At 37.8% G+C, this 13,653-nt stretch overlaps 1 protein-coding gene across 2 annotated transcripts; it reads right to left on the bottom strand.

The window, feature by feature from the left end:
- Positions 1 to 7,678: 7,678 nt before the first annotated feature.
- Positions 7,679 to 12,867, bottom strand: LOC133739765 (uncharacterized). Of its 2 annotated transcripts, none has more exons than XM_062167563.1 (17): positions 12,710 to 12,867; positions 12,466 to 12,571; positions 12,237 to 12,385; positions 12,066 to 12,149; positions 11,918 to 11,980; positions 11,602 to 11,733; positions 11,361 to 11,510; positions 10,696 to 10,815; positions 10,552 to 10,601; positions 10,278 to 10,440; positions 10,038 to 10,175; positions 9,309 to 9,431; positions 9,093 to 9,191; positions 8,823 to 8,912; positions 8,647 to 8,731; positions 8,171 to 8,301; positions 7,679 to 8,075 (listed from the first exon to the last, which is right to left on the bottom strand). In XM_062167563.1, exons 1-17 carry the CDS (start codon positions 12,710 to 12,712, stop codon positions 7,932 to 7,934), a joined length of 1,830 nt encoding a protein of 609 aa, XP_062023547.1. In that variant the 5' UTR covers positions 12,713 to 12,867; the 3' UTR covers positions 7,679 to 7,931. The 2 variants fall into 2 exon arrangements, with proteins under 2 accessions (XP_062023547.1, XP_062023548.1); XM_062167564.1 differs by having other exon boundaries at positions 12,466 to 12,566; positions 12,710 to 12,839.
- Between the last annotated feature and the right edge of the window lie 786 nt (positions 12,868 to 13,653).

Genomic DNA, 13,653 nt, shown 5'->3' with positions numbered 1-13,653 from the left:
TGAGAAGAAATGAATCGGTATTGATTCCGGAGGAGTTGATTCCTAAACTCATCCCCCCCTTCGTAATCAAATTCTTGAGTATTCAGGAATCGATTCCTTATAAGGAAGTGAGACCTACACCCATTCCGATTCCTTCATATGTTAGTAAACGCAGGAATATTTTTATCCGGAATCATTCCGATTCCTTTATGTGTTAGTAAACATAGAAATAGTTTTACCCCGTAATCATTCCCTCCCATTACAAGTAAGTAAACGTGCCCTAAGAGTGTGTTTGGATGAGGGAAAAAAATGATGGAATTTAATTAAAAGTGAGGATTTCATAATTCCTAAAATCCAATTCCCTCGTTTGGCATTATCAGATTGGAAATTTTAAATTTCTTTGTAGAAAAAAATGAAGGAATTCATTATTTAAATTCCCCACCTCAATTTCCACCAAAATAGGTGTCATTTACGAATTATTTTGCTGTATTCAACATTTATTTCCAAAACAAGGCTTTTTTCTATTTTATTTTTTTATTTGTTTTAAACTTTCTTAATTTATTACACATTTCAAATCCTAAATAGATACAACCAAACAATAGAAATTGCAATTACTGGAATTTTAGATTGATGGAGTTAAAGATTCCATCATTTATAAATTTCTCCGGATTTTATAATTTTCTCATCCAAACGCATCATTATTTAAGACAATAATTTCACTCCAAGATAAGCATAGGAATTAACAATTCAGTACGATAAAATAAAGAATCCACACATTAATCTTAGGATAGAATAAATTCTGATTCGTTACCAAAGATGGTTCCCAATGACCATATATCAACGGAATAGGAGTATGTTTCGACCTGCAAGAGCAGCTCCAAAGCTGTGTAGTGCAGATAGGTTCCGAAAATTTCACTCGGGGGAGTGAAATGTCCACCGCTCTGGCCCTTGTCGAGTAAGCCACGCAACACTGGCATTGCCTTTTTGGAACGAAAATCACAGAGCACATAAGCACAAGCTTAGTTGGCCCAAAATCGATCAACGCGTTGCCCGGGGACAACTCGCGAAGTGGCACTTCCCTATGCCGACGAAAAGCAAATACATCAGTAACTGGATTTGAGCGTCGGTTATCCTTGTTGGTGGCGGTGGTGCATTTGGAATCTGATTTGCTACAACAACTTTGTCTCGATTTTGACAGAGACGGTCTAGATGCTGTCGGAGACTCATCCAAGTCTTGTGCTCATAAATCACACAAAGAATACCTCCACTATCTTTCCAGTGATGGCCCAAGACCTTCAGAATGTAGGCAGTTTCAAGCAGCTCAACCTCCACTTCCCTCAATCCAAAGCGATGACCATTAGGGTCGAACTCCTTCACAGTTACCAACTCGCCGGTAGTGCAGTGACGAGCGCATTAGACTTCAAGCGACGCCCAAGCGCCATGTGGTGGAGCTTCTCATACTTGTCCATTTTCTGAGAAACCCTAGCCCTAGACGACGCTCAAATGGTCTACAATTTGATCGCGAGAGAGAGTGACATTTTACATAGTAATCGAGGTAAATTGGTTTTGGGTCATTTGCTTCTAAGAGCAAGTTTAGCCATAGTCCCTTGGTCGGTCTCCACCTTGGATTGGTGAGGTGGTGACCAAGTTTTTGCAAAAACCATCTTCCACCGCCAAAGGCTTGACCTGCCAAAGCAAGGTTTTTCATGACCCAGGCCAAGAAAAATGGCAAGCCCATGACAAATTTGTTGACCCAGTGTAGCTGGCTGCCAGCTCAACCCAGAGCAAGATCGTGGGTGATGTCAGCGAGATGGTGGAGAGAGGGACATGTTCACACCCTCGCATGGAGGCCAGTACTTTTTCGCGTAGCGCCGAAAAGTGCTGCAGCAGATGTTTGTCGCGTAGCGACAATTAGGGGACAGAAAAGGTGCACGTGGAAGAATGCAGTTGGGTGGTTTGGATTTTTGAAACCAATGGTCAATTAATCTGGGCCGTTGGTTTCAATTAATATGGAGATCTGACGACAAATGATTAATATGTATGTATATACATGTAACGGTAACAAAACGGTAAGAAAAAAAATTCTAAAATTTTTCCTATAGATACCTTACCATTTATTTTACCTCTTACATCCAAAAAATTAGTTGGACAAAGTACCGGTCATAGCGGCAAACGTCACCGGAGATGCAGTTGAAAACATTGTGACTCATCCTGTAGCGTGTTCGGAATTCCTCATCATTGAAAACTGAACGTTCAACAAAGTAATTTTCCATCATGTTTTTGCCTCTTACTTCTCTAAATCGCTCCTCGTTTGATGCATGACCTGGTCGAGAACCCTGTTGTCGTGTTTGATTACCAGATTCAGCTTTAGCAACTGCTGCGATCACAATGGCATTAGTCGTACACATCTCTTGATAATCTTCATCTCGAGACTGTCGAATCTTAGCCCATAATTTCTTCATTGATATGAGGGAAGGAGAGGAAATGTGTTATTTCCGGAGATATGAAAAAGGAGGAGATTTGCCAATGTCAGATTCTGTGTGAATGGAGAGCTGCATCTTTCTCTATTTATTGACATTTTCCCCATCAAACGTGATCAAATAATAAGGACACGTGTCGACACCTACTTCTATGTAATCTTATCCAAAATCTTAGATAAGATTACGTTCACAATAACTATTAGATTGAATAGTATGCAAATGATCTGCTTCGTTCAAAGTTGTCGGTGTTTGTTTCAATCTTTTTTAAAAAAATGTCGGTGGTTGCTTCACCCATTACAATAAAAATTGTTGGTAAATGTAGGTGGCTCATAATTTGTCCATCGAAAATATCAGAAAAATAATAAACTATAGTTTTGAGGCCAAAACGATCCTGAAAGCCAGAAAAAGCCCACACGTCATGGCAAAGCAACGAGTTCTCTTCCTAGCGTCGTTCCCTTTTCGAAAAGCTATAGCAATCACAATTCTAACACCGAATGCCAAACTTGTAGCAAACCGAATGCCAAATCAAGCTACTCTTCGACAAATGTTGTCATCCGTTCTACATCAATTATCCATAAATGTCCATTATTACCATCTATTTACATCAAATATATTTCAATTTTACAATATAAAAAAAAAAATTAATTTTTTTTTCAATGAACAGTAACTGACATGTCAAGAAACAAAACAGGTGGAAACACATGTCCAGTGCCAATGAACAGTGTCTTGACCCAGTGATCTTGACATTTACCCCCAACGGGTGAACTTGCTCTAAATACGCGGATTGCCAGCGTGGAATTATGTGAGAGGAGTGGACGATTTAGGTGCGGATTGCCAGCGTGGAATTGGGGACGAGTTATGTTTGTTGTGTGAGTAACAGTAGACGAGTTGTGTTTGTTGTATGAGAACAATGGACGAGTTGGATTTTAATTAAATTTGATCATTTCGTAATGTGGGTTGCGTCTCATTTCTTTGAATTCTGTATAGTTTTTTTTTTTTTTAATGAAAAAAATTTAGCTTCATTTCTTTGTGAAGGAAGAAACAATGTGACTTGTCCACAAAAAATCAACATTAAAAACACTAGCGAGCGTGAGAGAGAATAAATTTTGATACGCAGAACGCTACCTTTTTATGTGAAGACTAAAGAGGTCGAAGATGGAAGCTATGGATGAAATGGCAGTGTGCTTAGAGGGGATGCGAAGGTGACATACGTACTTGGTGGGGAAGCTTCTGACTGCTCAAGCTTTTAACAAACGCTCATTGATAATGTTCCAGCGTGCCTGCCGACTCAATGGTCGTTATACTGTCCAAGAGCATGATGATCGTTCTTATTTATGTTATCGGATCCGTCAGATCGTAATCTGATTCTTCGAGGAGGGCCGTGGGGTTTTGATCGTGCCAATTAGGTGGTGTTGGCACCCTATGATAGTGTCAGTGACATGACCCAGTACTCCGAATTTGACCCTGAAATCCGAAGTGGCCATGCGAAACCCACTTTAGAAGAAGTTCTACTGAAAATTCGGCTTAACTTTCCCTAAAAATAGACTATCCAAATCTGCAAGACAAATAAACGCTTCTAATAGCACAAGTCCAATCCTCAATCTTCCTGAGCCTACCTGCTCCCCCTAAATTACAACTATCTCCACAATAATTTATAATAATATTCCCACACTTCCATCAGTCAATTGTATCAAGTAAAATATTAACTTGCATATCAAACAATATTTTCATAAATATAATTCTCATCATGTCATGGCATTTATTGATCCAGATAATTCAAAGTATACTCAAACATACAATCATAACACGTGTCAGATCAATAATCATCACGGCCACCAGTTCATCCCCTCTCTCCTAGTGTCACAACAACAACCATGCATAACCACTAGTACACCCCTCTCTTCTAGTGCCTCATCTCCGGTTATGACTACCAGTCCATCCCCTTTCTTCTGGTGTCATAAGTTGAGGTCAATAGTCCATCCTCTCTCTCCTAGTTTCTCCACAATAATTAATGCATCCACAATTCTACATTAATCCCAAAAATTATGACAAATACTCAATCTATAATATATATTCCCAAATTATACTCAAGCTTAAATTCAAAATATTTACCGGGAACCACAATTTCAAATAGGGAGTTTCTATTCATACCTCCAAAATTGGCATTTGGACCTCTCCACTTAATAGACCTCCAACTTACTTTTACAAATAACCAATTTGCTATCTACACCTCTCTAATTTTCCTATAATGGTCATCGTCCAATGAAATCAATAAAAGCTTTTTTTTTTAGGATTATATTCATACTTTCAAAAATCAGTAGTTGGACCTCCTTCAGTTTTTGAAGAATTGGAATTGCAGCAACTTTTTTTTCTTTTTTGGGAAGTTCATCCTCCATATATGAGTTACAGAGGTGCTAGCACTTTTTCAATGAATTGTCGACTCTTGGTTAGTGTAGGCAACAATACCATATTTGCTCATCATCTCGTACAAATATGTTTTCCAAGTATTATTTTCATTGCATTTAGGTGTCATTTATTGTCCCTAAACTGATTCTCTCTTACTTATTTCCGTAGCAACTTGAAATCAACATGGTTCTTCTGTTTTAGATATGTATGGGATAGTGGAGGAAATTACAATAATCAACCATGAGTCTAGTGTATTCTCCATAGATTTATATCAGAGGGTTGAATTTTTCATCATATCTATAGAATAGTTCCACATAAAATTGCTCTGCACTAATGATGTGCGGGAAGATCTTGTGGACAACTACCCATTGCTGTGTTTGTCATGTAAACTGCAAGGAGTGAAGCTAGTTTACACTCCTAGAACATGCAACAATGTGGCTCATCGCCTAGCAAGCTTGGGTTTTGAAGCTGATCAAGGTGTAGTTTGGTTTAGTCATGCACCAGAAGACATCTTAGATGTACTTGAGAATGATTGTAAACAGCTCACTTGAGCCATCGATTAATGATAAGTAATTTCTTTGATTCAAAAAAAAAAAATTAATAACTATTATTTTTAAAATTATTTTTGGCTTCCTAAAGTTTTGAACATGATCGGAGCAGCATTTTTATGAATCCCTAAGTAGCGCAGAGGCTATTGGAGATGCTACATGGGTAATAATTTCTACACTAGCTAATTGAATTTACATGGCTTTCTAAGAAAATAAAATGAACTAGAAACTGCAAAACTATAATTACGAACAGTCATTCATATAGTTTATTCGAACTCATTACCTTCTAATCTAGTAACATAACTCTCATCTACATAAGTAGAGGATCTTGATTTAACTCTCCTAACCGTACAACAGTTATCGTATAACAAAAAGTTCTTTAATTGCTTCCAATATCTCGAAAAGTTTTGTTAGAACCCATCAATTTTGGCTGCTCTTGACAAAGAAAGACTAATATTAGTGTCATCATTCTCAAATTTCGGCAAGTAGTATGCTCCGTCGAACCCTGAGTATTGTGGCGTGGACCATAATGTCTCCCACGGCCACACTCCACATACATTATCAATCTGATGAACCTCAAACCCTGGTGTTGGCATGTGAGCATTGCTGGTTGAACCACTCTGGAAAGCCCACTTTAAGATCATTAGTATCACCAAAAAAATCATTCAGAAATTGATCAAAATCATGATCGGTATCAAAACCGTTGTTTGGTTCAACATTTTCCATTGTGTTATTCATGAGAAATTGATCAATATCATCACCCATATCGATACACTTGTTTTGATCTTCAAAGTTCTCCATAGTGTTATTCAGAAATTGATCAATATCAAACCCCTTGTCTTCCTCAAAGTTCTCCAGAGATTGATCAATGTCATCATCACCCATAGCCAAACCCTTATTTTCTTCAAACTGCTCCACGGTCTTGGATCGGTTGACCTCCCTACAAAGCTTTGTTTTCTTTTTGCATTGTTTGTACTTGGTGATAATGGATACGGCGTCGGCTGCGTTTTCCGGCCAGACCTCAACATTCCCAGTTGGCCCCACCAAAATGCAGCAAACCTGCGCACCGCAGAGAATCTCGAGCTGGCTCGCGCTCTTCTTCAGAGTGGACTTTCTCTTCTGAATTGGTTTTTCCAAAGATCTCAGACTTCTGATCTCTTTGATCCTTTCTCCGGATTTGGTGGTCTGGGATTTCGTCACCATGGTGACGGTACGTAGCTTTTCAACACTCGGAAGTCGCAACTTATTGAAACGAAAATTGGTGTGAAATAGAAGGTGATTAAGGCGATATATACAAGTGTTTCCCAGACAGCTCAGGAAAATTAAGATTAAGATATCCCACTCAATCAAGGAAAAGTTGATACAATTAACTAGTTGATTAAGGAAAGTAAATAGCTAGCCGGCCGCTTGACCTAAGCTTATAGATGCATTTTGATCAAAACAATTAACTTAAGTTGTACTTCATTATTGCTTGTAAACAGTAAACACAATTCAATCTAAAGCAGTGTAGTAGCCAGAATTTAAATTGGTAGAACTTGTCATCAATAAAAATCAAGATCTAAACAATAAAAATCTAAAACAGTGTAGTCGATCTAACTCTCTATGCCTTGTCCAATTAAATTATATGTTTTTCTACAATAAAAAAGCTTCAGGAACATTTTACAAGGCTCTTCTTCTGCTAGTGTAAAAGTACCAGTATTGCCCAAAGGCTAGTGACTTTCAAACTCTCCATCTTGGATTCCAGGAAACCATACAAACTAGTCACTTATCCAATACCTCAAAACTCAACATTTCCAAAACCCTTACCAAAACTCATCATATGCGAACCCTCTTGTTCTTTCTGAGTTTCTTTGGAGCCTTTTGGTGTCCGCGATGATTTCTGTGACCTCGGTGATCATTCCTGATGGATACTCTCAAGATTTCACCCTAACGGTAAGCTCACAATGGCTACTCTCAAGAAAACATAAAGGAGTTGAAGCTCTTGTAATAACGTAAAGTTCCTAATTGTCGAAGAATTGAGGCCCTGGCAATTGGTCAGTATAACCTTCACCTTCTTGGAAAGTGGCATACCGGCCTATTGCTATGAGAATGAATAGACTATAGAGTCAATGTTTTTCTTCGGTGGAAAATTTTGTCCACTTTGATCACAACATAGAACTTATTGCTTTCATCGTTAGCCGATCTGCCCACAAACATCCCTGTATGGATCTCTTCATTTCGAATATCAATCAACAATACATTCACTTCTTGAGAACGAGCTGGTGCTGATAAAAATGAAATCAATTTAATTAAATGATCAACTCATTGCTAGTGTACAACACGGATCCAGAACAAAACGACTAAAGATACAAAACTTCTGCTTATGATGATATTACAAATTAATAATAATTCTTTTGGCTAATTTGACCAAAGAAAAAAAAAAAACTAAAATACATGGGTGATGAACTTAAGCTCATATTTGTGTACTGTGATGAATTTGCTGTCCTGTGTCTAGTGACGATATGTATTTTTTGGCTATTCACCTACGCCGGGCGGAAGAAGTATGCTCGTGTGCCTTAATATCAGTCTTTATTCGATCAGCATACATAGGTAGGCGGACAATCTCATCAATCTCCTTCAACACAACTTCCTCCGTTATATTATCCTTAATGCTTTTCATCACCTATTTGATTTTGGGAGGCCACAGCTTCTTCATCAGTCTGGACAATTGTTTCAAAAATGCAGCAAGATTACAAAAGGACAGGACATAGTAGATACCTTTGTATATGTCATGAACTCATTTGGCGTCGATTTGTCTGGCCTTAGCCGCAAACAGACCCACACGTGTCCCTCTGCGTCCCAGGCGCACTCCACGATTTTCCCCGAACAAAAAGCTGGGTCCAATTCATCTGCAATACCACGGTGTTAGATTCCAAGCCAAGCTTTTGAATATCAACACTATCTGTATTAGGTACGTACTACAGTATTAAAACACTGAAACACTCATTAAGACCAAAATTCAAACCAATATAACAATGTAATTGATTTGACTCTATGTCTTGGCTAAAAGAAGAACTATTGAATTATCTTTTCTCATCTCAAGAATTTATGTTACTTCCACCATAAAATGCAAGATCTTGCAATTTCAGCACCACAGCAACAGACAATTAAGGATGAAATAAAAAGGTTGATTGGCTACACTTCAACATTCGTCAAGGTGAGTATCAAGCAAATAGAGGGCATTTTAAGTCGACCTTTAAAAACAACCCTAAAGCCTGACATCAGCTTCTTCTTTCCACGCTCATTCAGAAAAAGTAGCGGACGATCATCAACTCCTAACTGTCAACACAAACACAAAATATTTTTAATTCTTCCCTCAGAATAACTTCATAAAATAAACGAGATCTTAAGTACAGAGTCGGAATACAACCTCAAACAGGAAATCAACTGAATTCATTTCAGGAAATTTCCACTTCAAAAGACCTTCATGCGTTCTGGGTACATAAGGATCATCCCAGCCCTGAAAAAGACGAATCATCAACAATAGCATAGTAGTGTATAGTATCTAATGATATCACTAGTGAATTGTTGAATATGGAACTCAGTAACCTTTAGATGCTACAAGTTTGACCAAAATATTGGTTTCAATTATTCTATCATCCACATTATGAACCTGCTCTCTGAAGAGTTCAAAAATCACCTGGAATATCAGACCGTCAGATGCATGTGAAAGTCCAGGAATGAATTTCCTCAAAAGCTTGGTAACAGTAGATAGTATCCAAAAACCCTTCCTCCTCACCTGGTGAACATCTATAACAAAGTAAACTACCAATCTTGACAGAATATGCAACTTCAGATTACTTGCTATGTGGGTTCAAAAGAGGTTTAAGTAATCCTTGGTTGTTAGCATACGTACACTGAACGGTTCCAAGTCATATCTGTAATACGGCTCTGCACTCCTGGAAAGAGTATCACGTTCCATATTTCGAGGCTCGATCACTTCTTTTTCCAGCATCTTCCACCGTTCATGGAATGGCAGCTGGAAGATTTTTAGTTATCACCTTATTAGTTAATTGATAAAAGCGGAGATTACTTGTCATATCAAAAGTTGGCAGTCAAAAGCATAAACCTAAGCAGAAGACATCATGCTTGACACAACATGGGGGACATGAATATATGACTGACAATTGAAGCGTAAAAGTTGCTCCCTATAGTGTTTCTCTACCCTTTAACCTCAAATCAAATGCTTGGAGATAGTCTCAAAAAATGGCAATGAACTGCCGAGGACAAGATAATTTCTAAAAACTTTAAGTTCATTCTGCCATAAAATCTCTTCAATCGTACAGGTCAAGTAACATTCCAATAATAGGATGCTTTATGATAGAAAACTGCCAGTGAACATACAATGGCATCTAAGTATGCCCATGCTTATGAATACAAAGGGTACATAAGCAGACAACACTCCTTCCCAAACAGCCAGAAAACAAAAGAATACAAATATTGCTTGCCATCAAAACAGATAAATCTAAATTAATACATAAATAAAAATGTAGATACCTCCCTGCAATCATGAGGTTGGGAATAAACAATCCAAATCAAAAGTAAAAGGGGGGGCCAGCAAAACAGATTCCAATTCCTCACTAACCTTCACGACTGAGGCTTGGTTAATTGACATGACATCATAAATGAGGTATCTTCTCTCTTGCTTTTGGGTATTTGGGTCCGTGTCAATTATCATCTCTCCATCAAGTAATGTAAAATGATGAGTCTTCTCAGGTATAACCTTTGAAAGAATAATTATACAAAGAGGTGAGAGTCATTTACAGAAACACCTCACATCGAGCGAAGCACATTCCATATGGCAAATGTGGAAGTGGACACTGACCTTATTTGAAAATCTGCAAGGAAAACGCATCTGGACCCTTCGGAAATGAAACCTTCTATCAATTAAGTAACACCCATCCCAAGTAATTAGCATCATATAGCGAGTTCCATCAGCTTTCCATGTGGCGTAGTAATAGCGCTGCCTTAGTAATTGTTGGTTCTCTCTAAAGATCCAGTATGTCATATAAATTTTAGCATCATCTTAACACAATACTTAATAAAAAGATATTTACAATTAAGTCAAAATCACTGGAAGGAAAGATGTTAGACCAAACCTGTTGAGAGAAACAGGATGCGACCCTGGAAACGGCAACTTCCCTCTACCCTGAAGAGGGCCAGAAATAAATTTATATATTGACAACAGCATCCTGTAAAAAGGCTTAAGAGCCAAACTCCAGGTATCACACTTGGGAGCCTACCGTTATAACCAAGTCGAGTGCATGATAACAGGCTTCCTGCAACATCTTTTGCTGGTCAAAAGGTATTGTATCTCCCAAAACATCATCAATCGTCATTGCTCCATTTCTCACATGATTCTCCTAAAGGGAAAGAAAGTTAGATATAAAAAATAATAATTAAAAAAATCCATATTCAGTAACTATAAGCAGAGCCACATGTATAACTTCTTTCCTAGGCGTTGAACTTAGAAGTGGGACTTTAATCAAATCATTCTGATGCCTCAAATCTGGCATTTATTTAAAACTGAACTCAGAGGGATCATGAAACATTAAACAGACATGACACTGAGACAAATACTATTCTGGTTCCAGATCTTTCAGTTAAACCATGGAAACCCAAGTAAATGCACCTCAATCTTTGCACATATATATTTCCCTGAAGTTAATATGTTGTTATATAATGTATTGCAGCTAAATAGGTCATCAATTTAAGACACTGATACCGTAAGCACTGTCTTTATACATACGTATGATCTAGCGTATAAACTGATCGGTGTATTGCCAGCTCAGCATTTTAACCATTCCAGTGAGTAACATAAACGAGAGAAAATGTTCTCTTCCAAAAAAAAAGAAAGAAAAGGAGCACACTTAAAAACATGATGCAAGTATGATCCCCAAACACATACATTGTCCTGATCGGAACTTCTCTTCCACTCTGGAGTTTGAGGGCAAACAATTGAATCAGGCTTCCTTTCATGATAAGCCAAGTATAGCGCATCAATATAGTCCTGTTTATATATCCCAGGATGACGAGCCCTGGAAAATTGACTTATTGCCTGCAGAATGGACAGTTGTGTAATGAATAATCTAAAATCGCGGGACAGATTAATCGTAACTAAAATGATAACTGCAGAACTAATTACTTACCTCAGTGACAGTAATTGATTTGGTATGTATAAGGTAATGAACAATCATGAAACCTGTGCGGTTATGCCCATGTGTACAGTGGACAAGAATAAACTTCATTGGATTTGTTCTCTGGGAGAAAAATTTTGATACCTAAGAAAGAAGTTACTAGTCAATCACTGAGATAAGCCTTCTTTATATCACTAAATACCCAAAAGAAAAAAAAAGCATCTCGATATAAAGCAGTTAAGAGGTAGAAAAATAAAAAAAAAATTGTAAAGCATTCATAGTGTGTAACCATGAAATCTGGCACGACACTAACACAGAAGCAGCTTACCTCATCGATAAATTTATTTACAGATTCACTATCAGGTACTGAATCCCTTCCTTGGCATTTTATCTGGTGCATACAAATTTATGGACATGAATAAACAGATAAATTTCAGTAACTAGCAACAGAGTACCGATTACACACATAAACTTACCTTAACATGACGAATACCTTCCCTTCCCCAATCGGATAAGGGATAGTATCGAGTCGTGTTTGTTAGATCAATCACTAAACCAAGCTGAAAAATGAAAGTCAAACGAAAAATCAGTCAGTTAACACACCTAAAGTACTAAAGTAGGGTCAATTTTGAATCGAAAGGAATTACTTCTCTTCCTAGAAGTCTTTGTTGATGAATGACTTGCTTTGGAGTGTATGTTTCACCTCGAATGTGGTCACTAAAAGACTCACCCAGAGGTACTTTTGAAGGAATTATACCACTAATTTCATCTCCGAAAGCAGGACAACCAGCCCAACCTAAAAACCCATACGAAACAATCATCAGCTCGAAAACCGAATACGAATCCCCAGTTCATGACCAAACCAATTAGCACTACCTTCTGGAAGCGCGTATCGATCATAAGGCTGTTGGTTCCTATTGTGAATCGCTGGATCCTCATACTGGAATTTTCTTTTGAACCCCATCCGTCTCTCTTCTCTATCCTAATAAAGCAGTAGACCCAAACAAAGGCAACAATTAACAAATTGAAACAGTAGAACTTACAAAATCCCCAATTCTGTTATGCAGAGGGGATTGAGATTTCAAAGAGAAGCAAAGAAGTGATGGATTGAATGATGTACCATCGACTTGGAGATGGCTTCAATTTGGAGAATCGATAAGAGTCATGGAGAAGGAGAAGTTAGGGTTTTAGGTCTGGACCTTGGGAGAGACGAGAGAGTTTACGAACTTAACTGTTTCAGAGATACTTCTTCGTTTATAAACATCTCAGAACCGCCATTCTGGCCTCTTTTTCTTTTTTTATTTCTTTTTTTTTACTTTCTTTACGCCAGAGTGATAATTCCTGTTCGTCCATTTTGTTTTTCCGCAAGATCCTGCGCTTTGATTTACATTCTTCATTTTACGATCTACACTCTATATTTACTTTTTTAATAATGTAAATTTTATTTTTTTTGTAAGAATTTTAACTAAAAAAAATAAAAATGATCGTGTATTAAAAATTAGAAAGTATGAATTTCATTAACTTTTTTTCTTTAGCAAATTACCACTAACTACACTTTTAGTCCAGTATTTACCATTAACAGGCCTGTTTTTTATATTTCCCTTACGGTGGTACTGTTTTTGACCCATGCGCAAGGCCCAAACCCCGTGCGGCCTATTTCCTGACGAAAATGTCCCTAAATATATTAATAGAGGAAGATAATCAATAAAGAGACAGATAAAGATAGAGAGAGATAACAAATATAGATTGAGATCGAGATCGAAATTGAAATCAATCAAGACGATGAATTTGAAATTCTCATTCAAACTGGAATTTTGAATAGTAAATGAGAGAGGGGGAGAAGAGATCTAGATCGATATCTAGATTCGTATTGAGATCGGAAAAGCGAGGCGGAGAAGCGACGCGGTGAAGCTAGGCAAAGAAGCGAGGCATCAAAGAGAACGAAGAAGCAAGGTGGCGAAGCGAGATGGTGAAGCTAGGCGGCGAAGCTAGACGGAGAACCTATTTTTTGGTCTTGGCCTGCAAATCTTCCGGCAAGGAACGCAGCGAAGCTAGGGTTTGTTC

Source organism: Rosa rugosa, chromosome 3, assembly GCF_958449725.1.
Source record: "Rosa rugosa chromosome 3, drRosRugo1.1, whole genome shotgun sequence".
Classification (NCBI taxonomy): Eukaryota; Viridiplantae; Streptophyta; class Magnoliopsida; order Rosales; family Rosaceae; genus Rosa; species Rosa rugosa.
The sequence above is the reverse complement of the archived record's forward strand: the minus strand, read 5'-3'. Positions and strand labels throughout refer to the sequence as shown.